The sequence below is a fragment of the Eptatretus burgeri genome, chromosome 13 (assembly GCF_056783735.1).
Source record: "Eptatretus burgeri isolate ZD-2024b chromosome 13, Ebu_testis_v1, whole genome shotgun sequence".
In the NCBI taxonomy this organism is placed as follows: domain Eukaryota; kingdom Metazoa; phylum Chordata; class Myxini; order Myxiniformes; family Myxinidae; genus Eptatretus; species Eptatretus burgeri.
The window spans coordinates 24,708,743-24,736,508 of NC_140973.1; the positions used below are offsets into that span (position 1 = coordinate 24,708,743).

The following is a 27,766-nucleotide window of genomic DNA, read 5'->3' on the forward strand; positions in this document are numbered from 1 at the left end:
GAGTCAGTGAGATACATAGCCACAGGCCAGTTGTCAGGGCACACACGGACAGAGTGAGACAAATATACACGTACGGAGTGTGGGAAGGTGAGTGACAGCGAGAGTTGGATCCGCGGTGGAACTGGTCACTCGGATATTGTCTCGTAAATCATTCAGTGGGACAAGATGCCGGTATGCTGTAGTTTTCTTGACCGACATCTGTATCCTTGTACGCACAATGTTGTCTCCGTAAATAAACTGTGTTGTCAGATTATCACAGCTGGCGGGCACGTCCTGATCCGGGATAAACCTCCAAGGTAGGAAGGTAAGCAAATAAATAAGTAATATAATATAATGTACATTTCCTCCTCCACTCACAAACCTGTTGATTAAGATTCGTTTTGTACTCATCATGGTATTATCAGAAATAAATGTCACATGTTTCGGTGTGGCGGTGCGTGTATCCGATCTTCTGGACCGCACTCTGTCGGTGTCGGTGTTGCCGAAGCGCTTTCCTGGCAAAGATTATGCGATAATGGGTGGTTTGCCATTGCCTTCGCAGCAGTAGTTAGGGTAGGCATTTGTAGAACACCGTGGGAACAGGGGCGGACGGAGCAGTCGGGCATTCGGGCACCGACCGAGGGGCCGGACCATCAAGAGGACCGTGCTCAAAAAAAAATTAAATAAATTGGGTTTACGTTTTCAGAAATAGGAGAGGAAGGCGATGTTAGAAAGTATATTTCAACATCGACTTTCAACCCTCAACAATGAATATACTATTTTGATTGATTCTGGAAAAAAAAAATGCAGGAAAGTCATTTATTAAACTAAACATTTTACTTGCTGTAATACAAACATTTACCACTGTGAAAGCCATAGTTTCAAAGTTTACCAAAAAACTGTTATTAACCATAAATGTGAATTATAAAAAACGGAGTTTGTACCTTTCTTTGTCCAAACAAAATTATTCACCATCTTCACACGTATGTATGTTTTGATGATTTTATAGAGAAACGAGGGTGCGAATTGACTCGTCTCGCTATCTCTATTTCACATCACGAGTGGGCCCGTTGGTCCATTGGACCAAATTTTCATTGGTCTTAAAGCCCTTGTAGCATACCTGCCTACTGTACTGCTGGAGCATTAGCTTGCCTTCCACCAAGCCCAGATGTGCTTGGGGTCGGGTAGGATGGGGGTTTGATTTATATATGTTCGTCATTATTATTGCCAAATGACAATTATTATTATGGTTGTAAATATTTTCGTATTAATGTATATGTTTTGTTACAATGTTATCATTCTTTTTCTTGTCGATTTTGTCATTAGAATGCCATGCCATGGTGGAAGGACCTATTAACGTGTTCGATACACCCGAACATGTCATGTGTTTAAAACATGGTCCGGATTTTTTGTTGTTAATTGGCCTAATTAACTCAGGAGGTTAAATGTATCACATCCCGCACCAGAAAGTTCCAGTAGAACTCCGCAAGAAACATGAGACACACACACACACCTCACCCATTTTTAGTATATACGCCTTAAAGTGACCATTGTTTTTAATCAGAAAAATCTTCATGAAAGTGACATGGAGAAATAATAATTTTGTCCGTGTGTGCATTTTATTAAATACTGTTTCCGGCCATTTGCCATGACATGTTCCATATATTATATACTTATTACACACTGAACATTCCATGACACTTTGGACTGCAATGTATGTTCTGTACTCTGCAACACGAAGTGCACAAGTTTCTAGTTCGTTAATTACAGTGTACTAGCAGAGTACCCGTAGGGCAGGTACTCATAAAATTTATAAAAAATAGGGCAGGTACTCATAAAAAAAAATACACACACACAACATAGGGCAGGTACTCATAAAATATGATCCAGAAACTCATAAAATTTTATTAATTCTCAGGTCTGGTGGTTTAATGTAAAAGAAAATGGCGACAACACAGGAGAAAGCCAATGCATCGAATGGTTCGTTGAGACGATGTGACACGCAAGTTCAGTGTAATTTCTGTACAAGGTATGGAAGGGATCCGCCATCGCAGACTAGTATCGAGAGTGGTACAAGAAGTTTAAGGAGAATGGATGTTGTCAGAAACAGAAAAGTATTGGTCGATCAAGCACAACTACAACAGACGTTGAACGAGTGCGTGAATCATTTCAACAACATTCCAGAAAATCAATCTGACGCACATCCAGAAAACTGGGACTACCACCCACCACCATATACAGGATTTTGCATTAGAGACTGAAGCTTTCTGCCTACAAGGTGCAGATTCTGCAGAAACTCAAACCAAATGATGGACTCAAATGGAAGGCGTTTGCCTTGAAATGCTCACTCGCGTAGAGGATGATGAAGATTACCTGAAAAAGGTCATGCTCACAGATGAAGCTTGCTTTCATGCATCGGGGAAAATCAACCAGCACAATGTGAAGATCTGTGGCTCTGAAAACTCCCACATGGTCATTGAACACGTCTGCGACAGTCCAAAGGTTAATGTGTGATCTGGCCTTCTCCATGACCACTTGGTTGGTGTGTTTTTCTTTGCGGAGAATACAGTGACCTCATCAATTTACATGAACATGTTGGAAGGATTTGCCTTCTCACAGATTGAAGACCTGCAACCCGATATCATTTTTCAACAAGATGGCACTCCCTCTCATTGGGCCTGAGTCGTTCGAGCCGAAAACTTTCCCGGTCGCTGGATAGGCCGAGACGGACCAACCGCCTGGCCGCCCCACGATCACTCGACGTAACCTACCTTGATTTCTTTTTGTGGGGGTTTGTCAAATACGTTGTCTGCAACACCAGGGTGGCAAACCTGAAAGATCATCATTCTAGGATCACAGCTGCACACCCACTGGTGGACAAAAACATGCCGAGCTGAACATGTCAAGAACTCGTGTAGCACCTAGATGGCCTGCACTCGACAAACGGAGCTCAAATTGAAGTGTATTGATGGTGTGCACAAAACTTTATGACTTTCTGTATCAAATACACCAAAGGGTATCATTGTATCATTTGTGGTTCTAAATATATTAACAACCAAAGTTGTCTGGGTATTTTTGGAACATCTTGTATGTGCTGTAAATGGTGGAGACTTGTAATACCCTCGCCCACCTGGAGATTGTGCTACACGATACACATTTACATAGAGAATTTGCATCTCCCTGGCAAACAAAGACCACCGGCGAAGATAAAACACCCCATATATTATTTTGGCTCTTCTTCTTCATGTGCAGCCTGCGGTTGCTGGCTGCATCATTGGCTGAGGGTGCAGCTATGCCACTGATGCAATGCCCCTATTACCAGTACACTGGTGCTCATTTCACCAACCTCAGAAGGATGACAGGTTGAGTCAACCACTTGGTGTTAATTCAACGACTGACATACACAAATGCTTGTTTTAGAAAACTTTTATTTCACAGTGCCATTCAAAATTTCATACAGGGGGACCAAAGACCCCTTTTGCTTGAGGGTCCACAATACCGTCAGTCGGCCCCTGCGTGGAGATCTTTAATGTCCACCAACCAATGCTGGCAGACGGGACCTCAGTTTAACGTCCATCCGAGGGAGGGCACACACAGGTACGGGTCACCCTACCTGTTCAGAGCTGCGTCGGATATTCGAACCCAGGCTAGATATCTTAAGTGTGTGTTATATGCACACACACAAAACAGTGGGCGAGTTGAGTAATTTGCGAAGAGTTCAGATCACACACATATTTATATAATCTTGTACTTGTCTGAAATGAACTGCATTTCCCAGCTTTTGGAGGCAGGTCCAGGTACGCAAGGTATGCAAATTCCATGTGATCACACAAGAGGTGCGAGAGAAAATCAACCTGATATGGAGTGAAATCCTCAATCCTGTGAACAATGAAAAGGAACAAGAAAAGCAGAGGATCAAAACAATCACTCGAATTCCAGGAGGTTCGTTTTATATCAATTTACAGTACTGTACATCGAAATATGTCCTTTCAAACCGAGAACGTACATTACATCACACACACACACACACACACACACACACACACACACACACACACACACACACACACACACATACACACACACACACACACACACACACACACACACACACACCTGTGGGGCTGTCTGTGATCACTGGTCAGGTCGAACGTTCAATATTCGAGTCTGTCCTTCCTTGTGAAACCGTACGTTGAGAAAGTCAACGTGAAGTCTCATTAAAAGTTCGAACCACCGACACAAGCACGTGACTTCACAGTCCCTCTGTCACTCACTGACACCACGTTCACAGAGACCGAGCGATTGAGTACAAAAGCAGAGTGAGTTCGATTTAATCCTTCATGTTTTGTTCGACAGTGTCAACCCACGAACTGTTATGTCGATGACGTGCGTCCAACGAATTTTGTCTTACAACCTGCACGGCTCCCTCTGTTTCCACTTCTCCACTTCTACTTCTTCCACTTCCACTTCTTCCACCACCACTTCTTCCACTGTGGTATAGCATGCGGGCATGCAGGGCGGGGCATGATGAGGGGAGGACTGGTCGTGGTGGTCATCGTGTCTGCAAGGGATATAAGGTGTGCGCGCCGCCTGAGGCGTTGTAGGAATGCTGTGGTCGCCCGGCTTGTGCGTGTGCTGCATACGTAATAAAGGGGAGCCGCGGGCCAAGTACGCCCACGCTCGCGCTTGTGAAACACAGCCCGGCTCGACTGTTCCCCCGCTCGTGTCTGCCTGCTAAGCATCTTCTATCCAGTACATCACAGTTGGCTGACGAGGATCTTCGGATCGGCGTGTGCAGGGCGGCAAATGACCCGTGCGGTTCCAAGCTACGGAGCCAAAGGTCTCGCCAGCACGAGCATGGCAGAGGGTCGGTGCACGGCGCACGAACGCGTGCCCGCCTTCGTCGGAATCGACTTCGGCCACGTCGAGTGGGCAACGGCCGCGCTCGGTGTTCGTTTTATTGAGGCACGTCAGATCGGGGGAATGATTTCTGCAGAGCCACGGCTAAAGAACGAGGACACGCGGTTCGGCTCGAACGCGGCGTGGGACGTCGCGCGAGCTCTGAGGAATGTCCGGGGTCTCGATGGTCGGGGCACAGCAGATGGTCCGGGGGTCAGCGCGATGGGCCAGGGCGACCCGGAGCGGGAGATGCTGCCGGAGTTGGACCTGCTTACAATTGATCCGGAGATGACAAGATCAGTGGCAGGGGAGGGTGAAGTGATCGAGGCACTGACCGGGTGTCGAATTGAGTCCACTCGTGCTGCCCGCGCATCGCGCGCGTACACCGGCGAAGCGGTTGCGCCGCTTGCAGCGCCCGACGTCTCGGTGCTTTACCGGGGGCGAAGCGCCCTACTCACGGTGTTTGGGGTGCGAGGGGAGGGGCCCGTCCTTTTGGGTCGGGACTGGCCGGCGCACCTCGGGCTGGATCTCCAGTTCGTACCTCCAGGTGTGCCGATGCTCTCTTCGATGCTTTCGTCGGGTACCGAGGGCGAGGTTCTGGCGGCGGGAGCCGCGTCGATGCAACGGGAGCGGTCGTTCGTTGCTGCCTGCAACGGTGATGTGCGGTTCGGGAGCAGCAGGGGCCGTGCCAGCTCTCGCGCGTCGGCGGCGTGCATGATGTGAGGTGCGGTGTTGTTCGAGCAGCTTCAACAGGTTGCGGTGAGCCCGTGGCGTTAAAGGAAGTCGCGAGTCACAACATCGAGTCGACAACCAAGAGGCGGACTCGTGATGTGGGTTATGGGTTGCTGTTCATTGCATATTTGTTTTTCCTTGCTCTAGTGATGCAGTTTAACGTTGTTGAAATAAATGCCAGCAGTTCCCATGTGAGAGTGAGTTTGGTGGAGATCAATCGATGGGATTTGTATTATGATCAATGTGATGTGGGGGCTTTGAGAGAGGTGGGGGCGAATAAAGAGGGTTTATTGGCCTCCAGTTGCCCCAGGCCACGGGTGGTTGTTTTGTCAGGTACTGGGATTTTATCAAGAGAACGTGCTGTACGGAAAAATGAGTTTGCAATGGTTCGAATGTTATTCCTATTGATTTATAACGAGCTTATGGTTGAAGTGTGGTTTAAATGGAATTGCTACCGTCTCACTGCCGTGTGGGTCTCGGAGATCGACTCGGAGCCGGGACTCGTGCGCTGGTCGCCGTTACCCCCACCTCTGCTTTCAGCGAGGTCAGACGTGCCTGGCGCCTGGGGCGTGGCTCTCTGGGTTCGCTCAAGGCCGTTTGGCCATGCGGTGGGATCTCAACTGATTATGGTGCGTGGGGGTTGGGGAGTGTTTGTTGCTTCCAGCCAAGGGTGCTGTTCAGCGCCCCCACCAAGGTCGGTTGGGTCTGGCGGTGGCGCCGCGGGTTCCAGACAGCGGGGGTCCGGCCTCGAAAGGTTTATCTGTATCAAGTCTGCCTGGGGAGAGGTGCCGCCTTATGGGCCGGAGGCGTTTGATGGTGCCGGGGGAGGTTTGCTCGCTCAGGAGGTCGCCACGACCTCGCCGAGGGCCATGTAAGCATGAGCCGCCTGGGGGCGTTTTCGCTGTGTAGTGCTGCTGTGCTTCTCCAGTAGCTCGCTTCCACGCATTATATGATGTGATGTGCTGTTATACTTCGCTGTTTTCATATTTTGTGCCTTGTCTACTATTATACCATAGTCCTTCGTGCTGTTTATGCTTATTATGATGGTGATCATTTAATAATCATACTTTTAGGAGGGAGGAGTGTGGTATAGCCTGCGGGCATGCAGGGCGGGGCATGATGAGGGGAGGACTGGTCGTGGTGGTCATCGTGTCTGCAAGAGATATAAGGTGTGCGCGCCGCCTGAGGCGTTGTAGGAATGCTGTGGTCGCCCGGCTTGTGCGTGTGCTGCATACGTAATAAAGGGGAGCCGCGGGCCAAGTACGCCCGCGCTCGCGCTTGTGAAACACAGCCCGGCTCGACTGTTCCCCCGCTCGTGTCTGACTGCTTAGCATCTTCTATCCAGTACATCACATCCACCACCACTTCTTCCACTTCCACTTCTTCCACCACCACTTCTTCCACCACCACTTCTTCTACCACCACTTCTTCCACTTCCACAACTTCCACTTCTTCCACTTTATCCTCAACCAACTCTTCTTCTTCTTCACTATCCTCAACCAATTTTTCTTCTTCTTCCACACTATCCTCAACCAACTCCTCTTCTTCTTCCACACTATCCTCAACCAACTCTTCTTCTTCTTCCACACTATCCTCAACCAACTCTTCTTCTTCTTCCACACTATCCTCAACCAACTCTTCTTCTTCTTCCACACTATCCACAACCAACTCTTCTTCTTCTTCCACACTATCATCAACCAACTCTTCTGCTGCCATCATTTCCATATTCTCCTCGCACCTTGACCTTGCTCATCCCCATATTAATTTTCTTCTGTAGTTCTGTGAATACTCTTATTTAATGCGACCGCGGACGTGAAGCGAAAAATGCGGTTGAGCAATTGATTCACTTTGTCCGTCTGTTTTTTTTTCACTAGAACGTCAGGTTGTGATGGAGGAACATTTTAATTTCAAAGTAGTTATATTTTGAACACGAATCGGAAAACGAATCTGTTGTTTAGCAGTGCTCCCTCTCTGAATTGGTCCTGATCGCGCATGCGCAGAGAGGAAGGCGTGAGGTAATTGTTTTGCCGTCTGCCCGTCTCGGGCTGGCAGTCGAACAAAATTGAAAATCATTCCAAAGTGGAAACTTGCAATTTTTTTTAAGCACGTCCTGAAGGACACAGACAACAGGCACGAATAATTAATGTAACATGTTAAATAAGGCGGTGTAAACGACGCTGCATCAACGGCGGTAAACTTCCGAAAAAAAAAAATTTGTCCCACAATGTATAAAATCTAAATTTATTTCAATTGAAATATATGCTTGAACGTTATAGAACAAAAACTTTCAAAACAATTCGTTTGGCACTACTTCGACAAAATATTATGGCATTGTTCATCATCTTGACCAATCAAAATTGCAGCTCGCAAACCCCGCCCAGTGGGCGTGCCCACGTCGTTCATTTTTTTTTTTTTTTTTTTTTTTTTCTTCTTCCCCTCAAGACTGCATTGGTAAGTGTTCCATGAACTCAAGTTGGTAAAGCAATAGCTTCAGTTTACTTTAAAATTGCTTCTTTTTCTTGTAGGTTTTTTTACCTTGTATATACATTGCTCGAACGTCATTGAGTCCTCCTTATGTGCTTTATTTTTTTTAAACCTTATTTTACTTGATTATTTATTCTCCTTGTGTTTAAAAACAATCGATAATAAAGATATTTGGGTTTGAGGTAAAGTATATTTAATTCCCTATTCATATTATTTTGACTTATTGAAACAGGCTTTTGAGATCAAGTGATGCTTTGGTTCAAGCTTATTTGAGGTTGTACTGTTTTGTGTTCCTATCTCTCCTTTTTTGGGAGAAGAAGGAGAAGGAGAAGAATTCCAGATTCGATCTCTCACTGTGTTCATTTCTCCTTTTTCTATTCACGTTATTGTCATCTAATATATGATGGGGCAAGTGTTTGTATGTCTGCTCTACACAGCTGGCCTAACAACACCCACAATTGCAACCAAAAAAAAATTAACAAATCGTACGGCCACCATTTTGGTGGTATGGTGAGCTCAGCACATCGTCGGAAGTGTTATATTCACAATCGCCATGCCCTCCTCATAAGTTTTCCTTTTGAGTGTAAAACAAATTAAATGATTGTTGAAAGGATCATCGCATATTGAAAAGCTTGGAGCTGATGGGCGTCGTGCGCCTTCTGAAGACGACGGTATGTGTAGGCCTAAGGCCTCTGGTGTCAGCCATTGGAATTATCCGAGCTATAAAACCACGATGTATTATATGTGCATATAAGCAGTACGCATGTTTTTGCTTCATGTACGTAACCCGGGTTATTTTTATTTTCTGGAGCAATGCAGGCAGCGGTCTGTTCCCTATACGCTGCCCAATTAAAGGTATTACAGACTTGGATCCAAGGCTAAAATAATGGTGGAGCCCGGTGACTATATAAACCCTGAACAAACCAGCATCCCCTGGAAGTATTTAAGGTATCCTTGGAGCAGCCTGAAAAATTCCTTTCACGGACTGAAACGTCCCACCAAGGATAAAAGGATCGATTGTCCTGAGGAAGCTGTTGTACATGATTTGTCGGAATTTCATTTGGATCCTCTATTCCTTGTGTAGTTCTAAATTCTCCTTCATATAATCGATACTAATATTTCGGCACACCCCTTTCTTTGTTCCACCATCAGATTTTTGTTACTGCATGAAATGAAACAAGATTTGGCACATTTACTAATGATATTATTGTCTTCCTGAAGAGGCCCCTCAAAATTCGTTTTGATGCATTTTCACAAACTCCAACGGATTCCATTCAAATTCGGTACGATTATGGCTTTTGGTCCAATTTAGGTCATTGGCGATAAAAAATTTTCCATAACACTTCCGATATTCGAAAAAATCGATAAATCGATATCCCTTATGGGATTTTCCATTCAAATCCACTCAAGTTTAATGCCTACGGGGACGCAAATTTCCACTTTGCCCCGGGCACTGTTTACTTCCGCTACGCCAAGCTGTTAGGGTTTGGGTTAGGGTTAGCTACCCTAACACTAACCCTAACCCGAACAGCTACCCCTAACCCTAACAGCTAACGCTAACACTAACTCTAACCCTAACAGCTAACGCTAACCCTAACAGCTAACCCTAACCGCTAACCCTAACCCTAACCCTAACTGCAACCCTAACCGCTAACCCTAACCCCTAACCGCTAACAGCTATTCAGGAAATTTGCAAGGAAGCCCAGGCAACACCGGGCTTTATTGCTAGCCCGAGCAACGCCGGGCATTACTACTCGTTGATCATATAGGGCAGTGTTTCTCAACCTTTTTTGTCCCAAACCCCACTTTGATTTTCAAAAAAATCGTACGCCCCACCATGATTGGAGACACGACAGTATATATTACATATGAATTCAAAAGGCTTTATTAAAACTTTGTTGCAAATTTTATTCAATTGCTACTCACTTCAATGGGAGTCCTGCCCTTGACGCTGGCTGCAGATTTGTTTGATTCGAGGAACCAATTTTGTCAGTTTCAGCCTTAAATCACCACCACGATTTCCAGTCGATTTCTCTTAGCTTGCAGCAAATCGGTAACAACACTAAATCCACATTCGACTAAATAAGATGATGGAAAATTTATCAATACTTCCCTTGCTATCAAAGTAGTCGAGTTTGGGTATTTCTTTTCACTCTCCTCAGACAGCCACATCATGGTTCCTTTGATCTTGAAAAGAGTTTTCACAGACTCATCTTGTTGCAACTCGGATAACTCCTCTTGGTATTGCTCTGGTACTTCAGATAAATCTACCAAAAATGGATGAGTCAACCAAGAAGGGAACTCTTAGCAAAGCTGTGAAAGCGATCATATATTGATTCATTAATTCTGAATCCTCATGCCCAACCAAAATATTGCCACGCCCCACCTTGAGAAACACTGATATAGGGCATAGATGGGATGATTGATTCGTTTGGTGACCTGAAACCAAGAAACATAAATTTTCCAGAGCAAAATGACCTCAACGTCACAGCTGCGCCCCCAGAAAATAAAGCTACCCACAGACATGTGCTGTTTACGAAAGCTGAAGAAGTAGCTTGACCACAAATCATAAATCCACTGGTGTCTATGATGATGAGCACCTCCATCACCATGGTGTCAAAAGGCAGGTCTGGTTGCTAGTCTTTCCATACAAAATGCTTCACATTGGCTGGGTTGGAGCAGACCTGCTTCATTGGGTTATTCATGAGAGTACCAGGATTGTACTTGTACTGACTTCAAAAAGCTTCTCTGCTTTTGTTGTGAGATCCAATAATCTGCTTGACAAGCAACTTTACAACCACAACTGATTATAATCAGCTTTTAGATTTTGAGCAAGTTGCAAGATAATTTTGACCAAGAGCAAGATAATTATCAATGTAGCTTTTGAGCAAGTTGGTAAAGCTGGTGAGTTTATTTATATTTCGAGTTTTAATATGTTATTGTTTGAGAAAATCTTACGATATCCCAGTGTGTAGATCTGCGACTCATCTTGATGTCTGTCATGCCTCCGATCATCACTCAAATAGTGTGGTGTGTGTTACCTCTCAACTGCTTTGCATCAGGTGTTATATGCTATGCAAGATGCAGGTTAAGTGGAATTTATTATGACTTGTCTTTTGCAAGTGATTCTTCATGTGATGAGGACACTTATTTGACTGTCGATGTACAATCTATTACGGCGAACTTAGGTACTTGCAGCCCTTGTAATGGTAGGCGTGTACAAGTATGTCATGGAGTGAAAGTTTTTATGGACCAGTTGTGATGAGTGAGATGATGGTGGTTAATGTAGCACAGGCATATGTGGACCAAACGACCTTTTTTTTTCTGTACTTTGTTTTCTATTCATGTCACTATGAGCTTGGCCAGGAAAACCAATCAGCCATGTGCCATTAATTAGGTCACAGGCTTGAAACAGCAGACTCTGTGTCTACAGCATACATGGCACCCCGGTTGGAGCTTGGCCAACCCCATACTGCTTCTATTTATCAAGGGATAGAGGAACGCTGTGTCTGGATAGCCAAGGCACTGGAAGATCTGGCAAGATTGTGTCTCATTTACCTCTGCCTTGTATACGCACTCAGCAACCCAGTGTTGGTCACTCAACTCGATGCTCACTCACATCGTATTTATCATCATTCTTATTCCCACACTCCCACTTGTTGATACTTCCTCCATCTAAACTAATCTAAAGCCATGAGCTTTGCCTCCTCACAATGCCATTAATATCCAAAAGCTGTGGGGTTCTCCTCCTCCTTCTCCTAACACTGTGGGGTTCTCCTCCCCCCCTCCTCCTCCTAAAGTTGTGGGATTCTCCTCCCTCTCCTCCTCTTCCTCACACTTTGAGGTTTTTTTTTCCCTCCCTTCCAAACCCATTTCCAAGATCTCCTCTTCCGAAAGCCGTGAAGTTCCTCCTTCTGCAGCTATGAGATTAAAGTATGTTTTTTGTTTTTTTTCATTTTCATAATCTAATTTTAATTTAACTCACTAATACCTGTTCACCATTCATTCCTCTTGGTTCTCTCTGGAGATTATAATGTTTTAAAATCATTGAATGGTACTTTGATGGATTGGTCCCACAGCTTGGTTAATATGAACAGTCTCTTCCCTTTCCTCCTCAATTTTATTTTCTGATCTTTCCACATCCTCATCTGTTCACACAGTTCATTAAAATATGACACCATCACAAACGAACACATCGAGCCTGCAAACACCAGTGCTTTTGTGAGAGTAGTCGTTGTAGACATGCCAGACGGTTGTCCATTTATCTCTCTCTTCAAATTAACATCGTGACCGATGAACTCCATAGTTGGATAATGGTGAATAAGGGGAAAACTGTTTTATATGGATGATTATAATCAGCAGTATTGTTTTTTGGGGGTGAGGCAGACGAAGTGCATGAGTCAGGAGGTAATTTTGTCATCCTGTACTGATGCTCCTGCGATTTTATTTATTTTATTCTTCAGTCATCTATTTAATAGGTATGCAAATATGACAGGATTTGGACCCTCTCACTCTAATATACTTCTTCTTGTTGAACGGCCACTATTATCCCACATTGTGGGGTCGGCCAGGGGAAGATTGGACCGAGTCTTCATGAACCGGTTGGCCAGGCCTGACGTTCGACTTAATTAGGGCAGGAATTTGTAATTTGTTCCATGGTGCCAGCGATAGCTCGCCTACTCTTCGCTAAGCACACCGTGGGATCTTTAACGTTCACCAACTAATGCTGGCAGACAGGACGTCCAGTTGAACGTCCATCCGAGGGATGGCACACACATTGATGTATCACCCTGCCTGTGAAACACCGGGATGACAGTTTATAGCTGGGTCAGGAATCGAACCCAGGTTAGACAGCTTAGAGGCGAGTGTGTGTACGTCTTGGCCATCCTGCCAGCCCACTCACTCTCATACATACTCTCCATATAAACTCCAATATTTATACTCCCCCTATCTCCTCCCATATGTATTTGCATTCTCTCCCCACTCTTTCCTACCCTCCTTTAACTCTCGTTTCATCTTCCCTTCTCTTGTTTTTCTCAATTTTAATGTTATCAGTTTAGCCCCCATGCCACCCTGGCATCCCACATATGTGTACATAATAAATAGATGGCCCATTCTCCCTGTGGTACTTTTCATACATTTTAAAAGCTCATCTTAACTCTCTTTTCCTTCTCATCATATTTGCTTCCAGTATTATTGTTCTAAACCAGTGGGGTTTTCCTTTCTTTATACCTTTTTAAAAATTATTTTAATTTTTTTTATTTCTTTATTCCTCCTTTATAATGAAGTATTTCTTTCACAGGGTTTTCCTTTATAACGGAGTACAGTATTCCTTTCTTTATTCCTCACTCCACATTACTCTACGGCCTTATTGGAGCCTCGTAAACCAAAATGGCGCGGAAACGTTTCCAGTTTTATATATCACTCGTGCTGGTTATAAAAGGTAACTCGTGATGCTTTATAACTCGACTATTAATTCTATAGTGCCCTCTGTATTTATTCACCAACACGTCATTTGTTGACATGGCACCCTGACCTTAGATGGGAGAAACGATGTTTGTTTTTATTACATTTGGTCATGATAAGCTGAACACAACACACATGCCACCTTAATGATAATCTAGTGTGTGTGTGTGTGTGTGTGTGTGTGTGTGTGTGTGTGTGTGTGTGTGTGTGTGTGTGTGTGTGTGTGTGTGTGTGTGTGTGTGTGTGTGTGTGTGTGTGTGTGTGTGTGTGTGTGTGACCAACCATACCAAAACTAATGGGCCAATTGCCACCAAACTTGGTACATGGACCAAGTTCGACCTCATGGTGAATGTGGGCCACTTGGTTTCATCTGTAGTCACGGGGATTCGGGAGGGAAGGTCAACAAAAATTCTCTGTAAATGTGTATCGTGTAGTGCCACCTGGTGGTGGTGGCAGAGTGTATTACAAGTCAGCTGTGGAGATAACTTGCATTTTTGCACTGTATACACCCCGAGAGAGTGGGAAGACCCAAAGTCAACCTACACTAATCAGGGGAGTCTGGAGGGAGGAGGCAGGGGACGGGGTGGTATGAGGCATGGGGAAGGGGTGGGAGGAGGTAACCAGTATTACCTTGCAACGCCGGGGCATCCCTGCTAGCTTTACAGAATGGAATTCGGTGTATACATATATGTGAATTGATAATTATATATATATATATATATATATATATATATATATATATATATATATATATATATATATATATATATATATATATATATATATTGTTACGGTTGTGGAAATTCACAGAACACCATACAGGTTCCCCAGAGATCAGTTATGTCGATAAGTGTGTCTTCAGATTAGATTTCCCCACCGATGTTGAAAGGGAATTTATTCGTGTAACCGGGCTGTGATCTTTGAGGTAGTGTTTTTCTTTTGCTATCTTTATTTTGGATCAGCCGCTTCACAGCATCCACCTCCACCACCAACCGCATCTCAACAACCACCTTCTCCACAACCGCATTCACAACAACCACCTTCACCACAACGACATCTCCTCACCATCTCCTAAACCACATCTCCTCACAACATAACCAACAACGAACAGCATCGCCTCACCTTCATCTCCATTACGCCGCCATCTTTGCGCCAGCCACGGCGAGTTCCCCACGAACGGCATCGCCACCGACAGACGCAGGGGTTCCCTGTTAGGACGGGGGCCGGTGATTTCCACAACGTCGGCGTGGGGCTGGTGATTCCTGCAACGTCCGCGTTGTTCGCGTTTCGCGACTTCGGATTGGGATGCCAGGAGGGGCGGAGCCAGCGGGGGGTCAGAGGTCGGAGGGGAGAGATCAAAACCTCGCCTCACGGACTCCATATAAAGGCGTGCAGAGACGCCAAGCGAGAGTTTAAGTCGGAGTGCAGTTGAAGTCTGGAGTCGGTGTGGAGCTGAAGAAGTCTGGGTTCGCCGTGGAGCTCGCTTGAAGAGAGTCGGTGAAGAGTCGGTCTGCGGCCTGTGAGGAGTCGCGTGGCGAACAGGCAGTCGGGATCGTCGCTGCGGAGCTTGGAGCGCAGCCTGCTGTGCCGTGCTGAACTGTGGGCCGCTGGAGCGCAGCCGGAGAGGAGTAGCCAACCAGCGGCAAACGGTCCGAGGTGATCGGGCCCCGGGACAGTCCGAACGACGCTAAGGAACGGGCGGGCTCTTAAGAGAGCATCAACTCTAAAAGAGCAAAGGCCTGTTCGTTCCTCTGAGGCGTTGTCGACTAGGCCCGATCGACCGGGCTGCACGACGAGGCCTGGGCCGAGCCGCGGTCACGCCAGCTGCCGTGTGGACGGGACGTCGAGGAGCACCCAGCGAGTCACCACGAAGGTGACAGGTAACCAGCCCGGTCTCTCGGAGTTCCTGCGGTCTCCACAGCTCCGTGAACTATAAAGACCCATGAGGTCCAGTCCTACCCCTTGCCTTTTCTGGGGTTTTTCTTTGAATGAATGTTGTGGCGCCCAGTCCGTTAAGTAGAACTGTTAATAAGTAATTGTACATAATAAATAGACCAACGGTTGTAGTTCTTTTTCTTGCTCGTGTCTTGTCCCGATCCCCCATTTATTGCATACGTGCTTGAAGACCTGATTGCATACATGACTGCATATGTCGTGTGTGTAATAAATGTCATTGTGTGAATGTTGACCTGCTCGTTGCGTCCTCTTCCCTCAAATGAACTGCCATAGATAAGTTCGGAATATTAGCTGGCTTTTTAATAGCCGATAATAGAATCGGGTCCGACGGGCTTGGCGATAATCCGCTCGGCAATCGCAAACGGAGCGAGCTGCCTAGGCTGCTCGTTTCCAAGCAAGTCCCGTTGAGGTGTAAATCCCCGGCATTTCTGTCTGCGCGCATACTTAGGTAAATTGACAATTCGGCGATCGGACCATGTTGCGCGCGGACAGAATAGTTGGCTGATTTTCGGTGTGATTAAAAACACACCCGTAGATGGATTTTGGCGTTGATCCGAAAGCTGCGACTAGGTTTGCCCGTCCGGTGGGCGAGATCGGCCGCGATTGGCTAAAAGCGGTCGCCCGCACGCCGAGCAGGTGGGAAACCACAACAATATATTACTAAAACTCTCATCTTGTATGTATGTATGTATGTATGTATGTTCCCGAAACGCAGCCAAAATGGAACACAGCGCAAAAATTTTCGGCCCACATTATCACCATTCTCCTGCGGTGTGCAGTATCAAGTTTCATTAAAATGGGGCAGTATAGTTAGCGGTATAGTTAGCCTCAGTGGTATAGTTAGCTGGAGCTGTCTTTTTGGGGTTTTTTTCTTGAAATTATTTATTTTAAAATCTCAAACATTTCGTATAGACAAAGAACGATTTATTTTTAAGCATAAAATCAATAAAAATTTAAGCATTTAAGCATAAAATAATTTTTTAAGCATAAAGTAAACCACCATTTTGATCTAATACTTCCGTGTTCATTAATAAATAAAATTGTGTTTCGAAGATGACGCACAATAATTTCTTCGACTTTCTTTTCTCCGTTTTTTTTTTTTCTTCACATTGACGCACGATATCAAGTTTCGTTCAAATCGGGCAACGAAAAAAGTTATTAAAAAATCAATTCTCGATTCAGTCAAGTACTCTTCGGGAGTATTTGATCAATGCAAACAACCTCAGCGGTATAGTTCGCTTGAGCTATCTTTATTTTTTTTTGGAAATGATTTTTTTTATCAACCGCTGTCACAATGGCAACCCAACGGGTTCACGGGTCGTCTAGTATTAAATTCAAGTTTTAAAAAGGTGTTTCGAGGGATTTTTCAGTGGCGCTTCTTCTTCACAGATGGAATTTTAGGCCCCATCCAAAATGGTCCTGAGGACATCACGAGCTAATTACAAAGTGTGAACGGTAATCATAATATAGACCAAACCATTAAATTGGCCAGATATTAAACCTATCCCCTATTGGGAGGTCGGTACCGCAACCACAATGCTGTAGGCTAGGCCAGAACCACAAGTACAACACCAGGCTAGACCATAACGGCAAGCACAATTGGGATATTAATGATTATTCAAAGAACCAATGAAACATACGATGGCACAGATAATGACGGCACTCCTTATTTAATGATCTCTTGTGATTGAACTTTTAGCAAGCTCATGGTTGAAAACCTGACTGTTATATGTGAGCCTCCAAAGTTCACTAAACAGTAGTTGCTTCCAGTGGGATGTCCTGGTGTTTCTGATCGGGATACAACATGATTGTGCAAACATGAGACTCCCTAGCTATTCCTTCACCAAATCGTTCTTATTCCACCAAGATTTGGCGAGCTTCCAAGACTGGTCACGTGTTTGCCCACACGCGACTCACCTCCCGACCATCACTAACCAGAACATTTTAACTGCAGAAATAACTTTTGCGCCAAAAATGTAATTTCGATGAATGAAGGAAGATGGTGTGGTGAAGGGGAACAGTGTTTCAAGTATATTTACAGCATGAATCGTGCCAACAGCCACCGAGACTTTTAAGTTCAGCAATTTTCCCCAGTCTTGATGGGAATGGTGTGCATTAAAGGATAAGTTGTGATATTATTATTCAGGAGTTGTTGACTGAAAAATGACAACCTTTTTTAAATGTTCTCTTGAACCAGAGATGTTCCTGCGATGAAACTGGTTCTGCTTGATCAACGTTGGTTCAATGGTAATCACAAATCAAAGTTAGATGAGTCAAATTTACAACTCAAGGCAGACTTGTAAACAACCCATGCTTGATGCTGAGGATCTGGAAAAAAAAAACAGGATGTGATTTCATGGAATCTCATTTCAACCGTCGTTTATTTTAAGCTTTACATGCTCAACCTGCTGGTGTTCCTTTCCACCACCACCTCCTGTCCTATTTCACCACCATGGTCTTATCTTAAATCTATTGCTCTGATAATTCCTTCAACTTGTGTTCTTCTTCCACCCCTCTTGCCAAATAATCTTTCCTTCCCTCTCTCTCTCCTTAGACCTCGCTGCAGACGAACAGGATGTCTCAATCGCAATCTGCAGAGCGTAAGGGGTCGAAGAAGATCAAATTTGTCGTGCCCAAACTGCATGGACACCTCGACCCACGAACCTCGGAACATGTAAGCTGCAGTAATGTAGGGGGGGGGGGGGTCTGGACGTGTGCAGTTGAGCTGTGCAAGACTGTGGTTTTGCTTGTCTCTGTCTAGTGGTTAATGTATGGGTTGGTTTAGATTGACAGGGAGCTTATCTCTCTGCGATGGGAGGTTATTTCAGCAGGACTATAATTTATGTGAAGAAAATTGGGTTTTGTAAATACAGTATTTGGTTGTGTTCTTGACACGAGATGCGTTGAGATGCTACCAACCTACAGTATTTAACTATTGTGAGCATCTCGTTCCGATAAACTTTTGGATTCTTTACCTAAGTGTGTAACTGTGCTTCGGGTACCTTTTGGGTAAATAATTATTGGATAGTGTTGGTCCAACAGGGTGGTTTAGAGGTAACACTGAATTGAGTTTGATTCTCAACTTGACTATAAACTGTCTAAACTGTTAGATTGGTGTTTTCCAGGCAGGGTGTTGCATCGCAGTGTGCCGTCCCTTCCTTGGACGTCAAGCTGATTGTCCTGTTGTCTGCTAGCTTTGGTTGGTGTATGTTAAAGATCCCACAATGTGTTTCAATAAAGAGTAGGTGAGTTATCGCCAACACCCTGAACAAATTACAAATTCCTGCCAAAATCACCTTCATTCGAACATCAAGCCTGGCCAGGCAGTTCATGAAAGACTTTGTCCAACGACTTCGCCTGCTGACCCCAAAACGAGGAGGGGAATTGTTGTGTCCAATAAAGACTTAGTAGTAGAGAGTAGTCGACCTATTTGGTAATGTAATTAAGGAAAGTTTATTTAATTATCTGATTGACATAAACAGCTAATATTTATAGACCTAGTTGCTTTAAGTAGGTCTGGTGAGGTTTCGTGTTATCAAACATCTTCACCATTTCATTTTGAGTTTTCTAAGGGGAACCTAATAATGGGGAACCAGACTCGGTGGTGTAAATGTTGGAGGCGTCTGCTCTGAAGGTCTGGGAGGTCTACGGTTCAAACCCTGGCTGAGTCGTACCAAAGATTAAAAAAAAAAATGGTACGTACTGCTTCCTTGTTTGATGCTCGGCATTTAAAAGGTAAGAACATGGACAAACAATGATGGGAAGGCAATGGCAAACCACGCAGGTGAACCCTTGCCAAGAAACTGCTTCAGCAGCACCAACACCCTGTCGAGAGTATGGTAGAATTAAGTGAAATACAAAATAATGGGGAGCCATTAGCCTCACAAGTTATTTATCATATCAATACACTACTTGAACGAGTAAGGTATGACTCGGCCGGGGTTTCTTGTTACCCATACTGCTTACGTTACCCACACTGCTTGTGTGTTAGCGACACTGCATATACTTGTGTTACCTCCACAGCTCAATAAATTTCCTGTTACCCACAACACTGCTCATCTTTCTGTTTGACCGACAGATCAGGAAGCGTCGTCCGACTCCAGCAACTCTCTTCCATAACGAGCAATTTACTCAAGGTTAGAGATTGCATCATCATCTTCACCTTCGATTTATTTCCCCAAGTGCCCATGTCGGTGCAAGTTTTCCCCTTAACATGAATCCGATCCTTGCTCTCGGGTCCACTTTCAGAACCTACTTTTAGCTCACCCCCAATGGTTATACTCAGATTGAGATTCATATAGTCCTCCTTGTTCATTTGCAGCACTACTCGCCATTCTCAAGCCAAACTTTATTTTTTATGACTCAGACGTAAACTTTTAAGTCAATGACAAAATTGTCCTTTACTGTTGCAGATGAAAGAGAATCCGAAGTGAGTATGCAAAGCGAGTCTGCCATAATGATCAGCTCAGCTGGTCCCATTCCTCATGATTGACGTGACCACCTTGTGTCATCACCACACCACCATCATGCTGTTATTGCATTTGCTTTCGTCATCAATACACTTAATTTTAAACTGCCTCTTCACCCCTCTTCCACCGTCGCTGCATTTCTGTCTCATTTATTTACACTTTCCTCCCACCATTGCCGAGCCATGGTCCCTCCAGAACCATACCACCTCCACATAACCTCCAATACAACGACAACACTTGTCCATCGCCATTATTCCATCAACATTCATATTCATCGCAAGAACACTTCACTGTTTTGATGAACTACGACAGTACTTGTTGCAGCACCACAATTATTTTATTTACAGCTCTACTACCTTGCAATATCGATGGATCGTATCATAGTTGGACTATTATTGTGCCACATTTACTGAGTCGTACAACCACCTTTCTGCCAACACATTGGTAGTACTCACTGCCCAAATCCACTGTTGTATGTAGATTGCAGGAGCGAAAGGAGACCATGACAGGGAAGGCCTTCATGGAACTTACAACCCTCCCAGCATGCGTGGTGAGCTAGCATACCATACTAAGTCATCAAGTCATCGGTTAATATTTGGGCATCAACACCTGTTAATTGATTAATCATCCAAGCATTCAACTCCTAGTTGGTTATAATAATAATGTCATGCCCTGCTGGATATCTATTTCATATACAAGTCCCAGCAAGTTGTCTCATCAGTTTGTATTGTGGGCTAGAAGGATGGCCTACACTCGAGAGGTATGCACATTTGCCTCTGAGCCATCGAGCTTGGGTTTGAATCTCGGCCGAGCTACAAACTGTCATCCAGGTGTGTTGTAGGCAGGGCAAGGCATCAATGTGTGGTGCTGTCCCTCGGACAGACGTTAAATTGGGCATCCCCTCTGCCAGCATTCGGTGGTGGATGTTAAAGATCCCATGGTGTCCTTTGCAGAGACTGGGCGAGTTATCAGAGATGCGAGTTTATCGCTCACCCTTCCAACACTGAGCACACACATGTCAATGTAATACTTACAATGGACAGTTCAATGCTTTTTTTTTTCTTTTATAAGTCCCTAAATACTTAGTGAGTAAAGGTTATCACTTGTGGTTGACTAAGAAAATATTCTCTTAAACCAATATTTCCTCTCGCAATGTAGTGAGAGGAAATAAAAAATTTGAAGTTTGTGTTTTTAACAAACTTTTTTTAAAGTTTGTGTTTTTTAAGATATGAAAGGGAAACCATTATAAATAGTAACAATCGTCGTAATACAAATCTGAACAACCGTGCCTCCTCTGTTAGTTTGTGCCTTGTACATTGTGACCGTATAGTGTTCCTGTGTTTCAAAGAGTTCACCAACCTGTATGATTACACTTTCCATTTCATATAATGTGAAAGAGCCTTTTCATACATTTAATACCCTGCTGAGAAATCAAAGGCTCATGATTAATTACTGGATAATGCAAGCTCAAAAATCAGTGCTCACTTCATGAGGTCCAAGCAAGTTGAAACAGATACTCAAATAGTCCAATGTGATTTTTTCTTTGTACTAATCAAGATCCCTTGCCTTTAGGGTTAACCTGATTCGCGTGCCCATCTAACCCCCTGGCTGTTCGTGCACTGATATCTATCATTGCAAAAGTACACTGATGTCTACCAATGTAAATCATTCATACTCATGAACTACTACTTCTCTGCCACTTAATCCCAACTGTTGTGGGTCGGCCGTTCAGATCCGCCTTCTCCATTCCCCTCTGCCTCCGCATCTTCCTTTCTCAATCCCACGCTCTTCAAATCTCTCTCCACGACCTCCCTCCACCTTAATCTTTGTTGTCTCCTTGATCTTTTCCCTCTAATTGGCTCATTCTATGCTTTCTTGATTGCTTCTTCTTCCTTTCTTCTCTCCACATGTTCAAACCACCACAACTTGCTCTCTCCAATCCTTCCTGTGATACTTGCAAATCCAGCTCTCTTGCATGTCTCAACATTCCTTAACGGCTCTCTTCGTGATACTCTGAGAATCCACCGAAGCATTCCCATCTCTGTCCTCTCCTGCAACTCCTCTTCCCTTTTTTCTCAAAAGCCCATGTTTCTGCACCATATAATACAACCGTTCTAAACACTGTCGTTATAGATTTTAACCTTCAATTTTCTCGTATCTTTCTGTCACAGACGACTCCACTAACCTCCTTTCATTTTTCCCATGCTGCCCTCACTCTATCCTGGATTGAGACCCCCTAATTATTGAGTCCAACTTCTTCCAATGATTTTACACTGTCTGTATATTTTTCATATCTGAAACTGCCCTTTATTTTTCATGGCATTTTCTCACATATTCGAGGGCTGTTTAAAAAGTTTTGTTTGACCTTGCTTTGGCAAAACTGCCCACAGCTTTCAGTTGTCATTACGCCAAGTGGTAATACCAACCGTCCTTGTTAGGTGGCAGTAATTTACCTCCACCACCGAAGGTGAAGGAGGTTGTGTTTTCACCTCTTTCTGTCTGTTTCTTTGTCTGTTTGTTTGTGTAAAGGATATCTAAAAAAAAAAGTTGTGGATGGATCTGGATGAAATCTTGTGGACAGGTTCGGTGTGTGACAAGGACGAACTGATTAGATATAGAGCTATATAGAGCTAAACCACCTTGCTAAACCAATATAGAGCACGATATCTCGAAAAAATTTGGACGGATTCAGATGAAACTTGGTGGACAGGTTGGGTGTGTGACAAGGAAGAAGAGATTCGATTTTGGTGAAGATCCGGATCTGACGACGAGAATTTTTTAAGTGATTCTTCACCATTGAGAGATAGGGCTAAAAAGGATATATAGCATGATATCTCAAAAAGCTGTGGACGGATTCGGACAAAACTTGTTGGACAGGTTGGGTGTGTGGCAAGGACGAATTGATTCGATTTTGGTGAAGATCCGAATCCGGATCTGGATATGAGAATTATTTCATTTTTAAAGTGATTCTTCACCTTTTGAGAGATGGGGCCAAAAACGATATAGTAGTGTATAACATGATATTTCAAATATACATTGGGCCCGATATGTTCTCGTGGATCGGGAATTAGGTGGCGGAGGTATGCGCTCTACCGAGTGCCCTTCTAGTTTACAAATGCTTCTGTCCAGTGACTGCAATTGAGCTCTTCGGTTAAGGGAATTTTGTGTAATTGTCTGATTATAAATAACTAGCAAGGTGCCCGCAATTAGATTCTAAGCAGGGTAGGGATGGAAGAAGCAAAAATGCAAATGCCGTCTTCTGTCATGCAGCTGGAAAGCTCGGCGCAACAGTTCACATTTATTGCCACATCTGATGCAATTCAAATGCTCTAATGGTGGCGAGGTGCTCCATTTGAAACTGTTCAAATATGTAGGTTTTTGATACCTCGGGTCAGTAATATAAATTTGTATTGGTGTCATAGCCAGTGACCGATTGCAAATTAATCGTATGATTCAATTATATAAAAACGCTGAATGGTAACATCTCCATGGGAAATTCCTCAACTTGTGCTGGAGGCTTTGTGAGACTATTCCCCTTCGATTACCATGTTGCCTTATTTTGCTTGCCACTGTTGGCGAAATTGCATTGAACTTCAGGGTGGATATCTGGAATAGTGGAGGGTACAGCTTTCACTTCCGCCAGTATTCATACTGGTAAATGGTATAATCACGTTAAGTAAAATCACATACAAAACTTTTGAAATGATCCTCGTGGGAGTTCAGGCCTCGTTATTGTCTGTGCCTCTATCGCATGCTGGAGAGACATCATGTGAGATCTTTGGCTTCTGACTATCATTGTTTCTCTGTGTACAGAGTTGCAGACACTGGTTGAGCTGCATATACAGGCAACTGAAGAGAAAGGTGAGGAGGAAGATGAATTTAGTGAAATGGCAGAAGAAAAGGATGAGGAGGGGAAAGCAGACCTGAGTTGTAGGATTGGGCCTGAGGTGTGTGTTGCCATGGAGACGGGGATGGGAACCATCAAACAATCAGAAAAACCCAATGACCTCGCTCACCAACAACAGGTTGGTATGAAAATATAGATGCTACCATGTCTTATATATTGATAGTTATTACCCTCGCTGAAGGAGAGGGTATTGCATTTGGGTCCGTTTGTTTGTCTGTTTGTCTGTCTGCACAGAACTTTAGCGTTTTTCTCCATAAGCGCTTGTTGGATCGAGATGAAATTTTCACCATAAGAGCTGGAATGTCCTATTGATAATGATGATGTCATAGGTCACATGGTGTGGCAGCCATGTTGGAAAAACGAAAATACTTTGGACCTCTGTATCTCTGAAACCGTACCAAGGAAAAAAATTGAAACTTGGCACATGGCAAGTACTCCTCATGGGGGAATAAGTATGATTTTTTTTCATGACGTCATTGGTGCCTCCATTATGACGTCATGATTGCTTTGTAGAACGCTACATCTGAGCAGTATGAAAACTTTGAGGGTCATCTAGGGATAAAATGGCCCACAGAAAAAAAAAATTGATGACGTCATCGGTCACGTGATTTGGCAGCGATGTTGTTTTTAAAATAAATAAAATAAATATATATCTTCAAATATCTTCCTCTGAAGTGGTTGATCAGATTGAGGTGAAACTTTACACGTGTGACTGCCTATCCATGAGGAACAAAATGTTCACACGTATGATATCCTTGTGTCGGAGTGGTGACCCGTCCAGGATTGTGCCCAATAGCCAAGGAGACTGCTGAGGCAGCACCAACGCTCTGTCTAGAATATGGTCCATTCCATTCCATTGGGACCATACTCTGTGCAGAGCGTTGGTGCTGCCTCAGCAGTCTCCTTGGCTATTGGGCACAATCCTGGACGGGTCGCCACTCCGACACAGTATACCAGCAAGTTGGTACTCAGTCAACCCCACCTGGTATTAATTCAACAGTTGAGTGGAATTTGAACTCAAGATCCTAGGATCCCAAGCCCACCACCATAACCATTAAGCCAACACCAGGTGTATGGTTCCAATGCATGGATGGATATGATATAGGTCACATGGTTTGGCAGCCATATTGTATTTACCTGAAAACCTATAAAAAATCTTCTTCTCTGGAATGGCTGGGCAGATTGTGAGGAAACTTCACACAAATATTCCCCAAGCCATGGTTGTACAAGTTTGTTTTGGAATAATTGATAGTTCATATGGTTTATCAGCCATATTGGATTGAAGAAAATATTAAATAAAGTTTTCTCTGCAACTGCTTAATCAATCGATGTGAAACTTCACTATTATGATCTAGTAGTAAGCCTGGTGTTGGCTTCGTGGTTCGGGTGGCGGCTTGGGATCCTAGGGTCCTGAGTTCAATCCCCGTTGGCTGCTGAATTAATACACCAGGAGGTTGACTCAGCCTGTCGTCCTTCTGAGGTCGGCAAAATGAGTACCAGTGCACTGGTAAGGGGGACACTGCATCAGTGGAATAGCCGCGTTGCAACCAGCAGCCACAGAGAGAGAGAGAGAGAGAGAGAGAGAGAGAGAGAGAGAGAGAGAGAGAGAGAGAGAGAGAGAGAGAGAGAGAGAGAGAGAGAGAGAGAGAGAGAGAGAGAGAGAGATATATATATATATATATATATAGATATATATATATATATATAGATAGATATATATATATATATGTTGTAGTGATGGGGAATACATGTTTTAAATTTCAACTTCATCAGATGCATCGTCTGGCAGCCATAATTATTATTTTTTTTGATCTGGGTTATTTTATTTCTTTATTTATTTTGCATAAGATTCACTTGGTTGTGCCTGCATGGGTTTAAGGGTAGATGAGTAACAGTTGAAATGTGAATCCTATCCAGGTTCCTCCTGATGACGTCATCTTTGCTTTTTGCTTGTTCAGGTTCCTTCTGATAACTCCAACGCAGGACTGTACCTATTTGATCTTCCATTTGATTTGAATAGAATTTATTTTAATCCCATTCTAAATTCAATTGAATAATAATTTTTAAAAAATGACATGGGTCAGGGTCAGGTGTCCAATCAAAGCAGGACATCTTGGTATCCGGTCACCACTGCCAGCAGTTATGAAGTCGCAGTTCTAATTTTTGTCTTTTTTTTATTAATTACACGTAACACACCAGTACACAAACGCCACACAAAACTACACAAACAACATACAAAACAAGTCCTGGTGAGGGTCTGCAATCTGCTCTTTTTCTTGTTCTTCCTTTGACATACCCAGATTGTACTTGCAAATTAATGCAAGGAACCATCTACATAATAGGTATGCAGAATTGAAAAAGTGGTTGAAGGAAGGAATTTTGAGAAAAATAATGAGTAAAGGAAGGAAATGGGGTGAGTAAGAAAGAGAAGGGGTTTGGAGGGAGGAGTGGTTAGAAAAAGAAGTGGAGATTGAGAGGAGATAGGAAGAAGGGGGTGGTGAGGGTAGGACAAGGTTAGAGGGGTGTATTGATGAAGATGAACGTAGTTATTCCACCATTTAGTGGTACATAATATGTAAATAACCTCAGTCCAATACGTATAATGTAGTGGAACATTTTGATGGATTATGAAGTTGGAATTAGAAATGCAGAAAAAAATGTGTCCTTTATTTGCCTTAACTCTCTCTATGCCATCTTTTCTGGCCCCAAACCTTCGATCATTTCTCGACATGATTGCTCTATTCTCACACCTTCATCCTGCCCATTCTATCCATTATCTCCCCAGATGGAGAGAAAGGAATGCAGGGGTGCAGAGACCAAAGTGGAAAGGCAAAAGGAGGCGAAAGAGGAAGGAGTTGGAAGAAGTGATACTGATCTATCTCACTTGGGGACGAGCAACATCTTGGACCATTCAGGTTGGTTTTTGAAGATGAAGGTACTTTTGCAGACTACTGTGGCCTTGTATTTAAATAATCATCTCGTGTGAGAAACTTCAGTAATCATGTTTAAACCATAACCTTTCTTTCTTGGTATAACCCTTTTTGTTCTGTTTTTTCGAGTGGTCATGTGACATGGAAGATTGCGTACAATTGGGTTATTCGGTCATGAATATTAATGATGTGGGTCGCGTAGGTTATATTGTGAAAGATGGTTGGTCACATGACATGTATGATGTTTTTGATTGGGAATGCGAATTTCGCACATAAATTTATTCAACGTTCTTATATTTTGGGGGAGACGTACTGAATTGCACAAATGGTATAAGTTAATATTTATTTGTGTATAAAATAAATTTTATAACTGCAGACGATAGAAAAGAAGATCGGGAAACGCATGTCCGAGAAATGGTTGAGGAAAAAAAAATTTTTTTTCAATACCGGGTTGTTTTTTTTTACATTGAGATGTTCAATACTGGGTTGTTTTTTTGTTTTACAACTAAAATTGCTGCGTCTACCAGTCGGCCATCTTTGCTCAGATCACAAAATAATGTGAGATGCACGTGTATTCCTTCGTGCACTGTGATTGTGACAAAAATTGAACAAAATTGTACCATGCATGTCTGATAAATGGTTGGGGACACGTGTAAGTAGCAAAATGTCTGCCAGTCGGCCATCTTGGATCTGATCTTAGAAAAAAAAATGACTTGCTTATGTAAGCCATCATTCATTAGATGTGTGCCAAGTTTGAACACTATTGGTAAATACATGTCCGAGAAATGGTTGAGGACGTGTTCAATATCGAGTTTTGACAACTAAAGTGGCTGCCAGTCGGCATCTTTGATCGAATCACGAAACAAAACGATGCGCATATGTATACCATCATTTTTTTGTCTTTGTGACGAGTTTGAACAAAATCAGTCTATACATGTCCGAGA

The 27,766-nt window shown here is 43.7% G+C and overlaps 1 protein-coding gene across 1 annotated transcript in view; it reads left to right on the top strand.

The window, feature by feature from the left end:
* Positions 1-27,766, top strand: part of LOC147014084 (uncharacterized) — a 62,825-nt gene that overhangs the window by 27,254 nt on the left and 7,805 nt on the right. The window contains exons 2-7 of the mRNA XM_085851736.1: positions 18,071-18,190; positions 19,595-19,652; positions 19,929-19,945; positions 20,466-20,535; positions 23,799-24,010; positions 26,678-26,807. Of these exons, the coding sequence (XP_085707862.1) occupies positions 18,071-18,190; positions 19,595-19,652; positions 19,929-19,945; positions 20,466-20,535; positions 23,799-24,010; positions 26,678-26,807 (607 nt within the window). The remainder of the gene's footprint in view (positions 1-18,070; positions 18,191-19,594; positions 19,653-19,928; positions 19,946-20,465; positions 20,536-23,798; positions 24,011-26,677; positions 26,808-27,766) is intronic.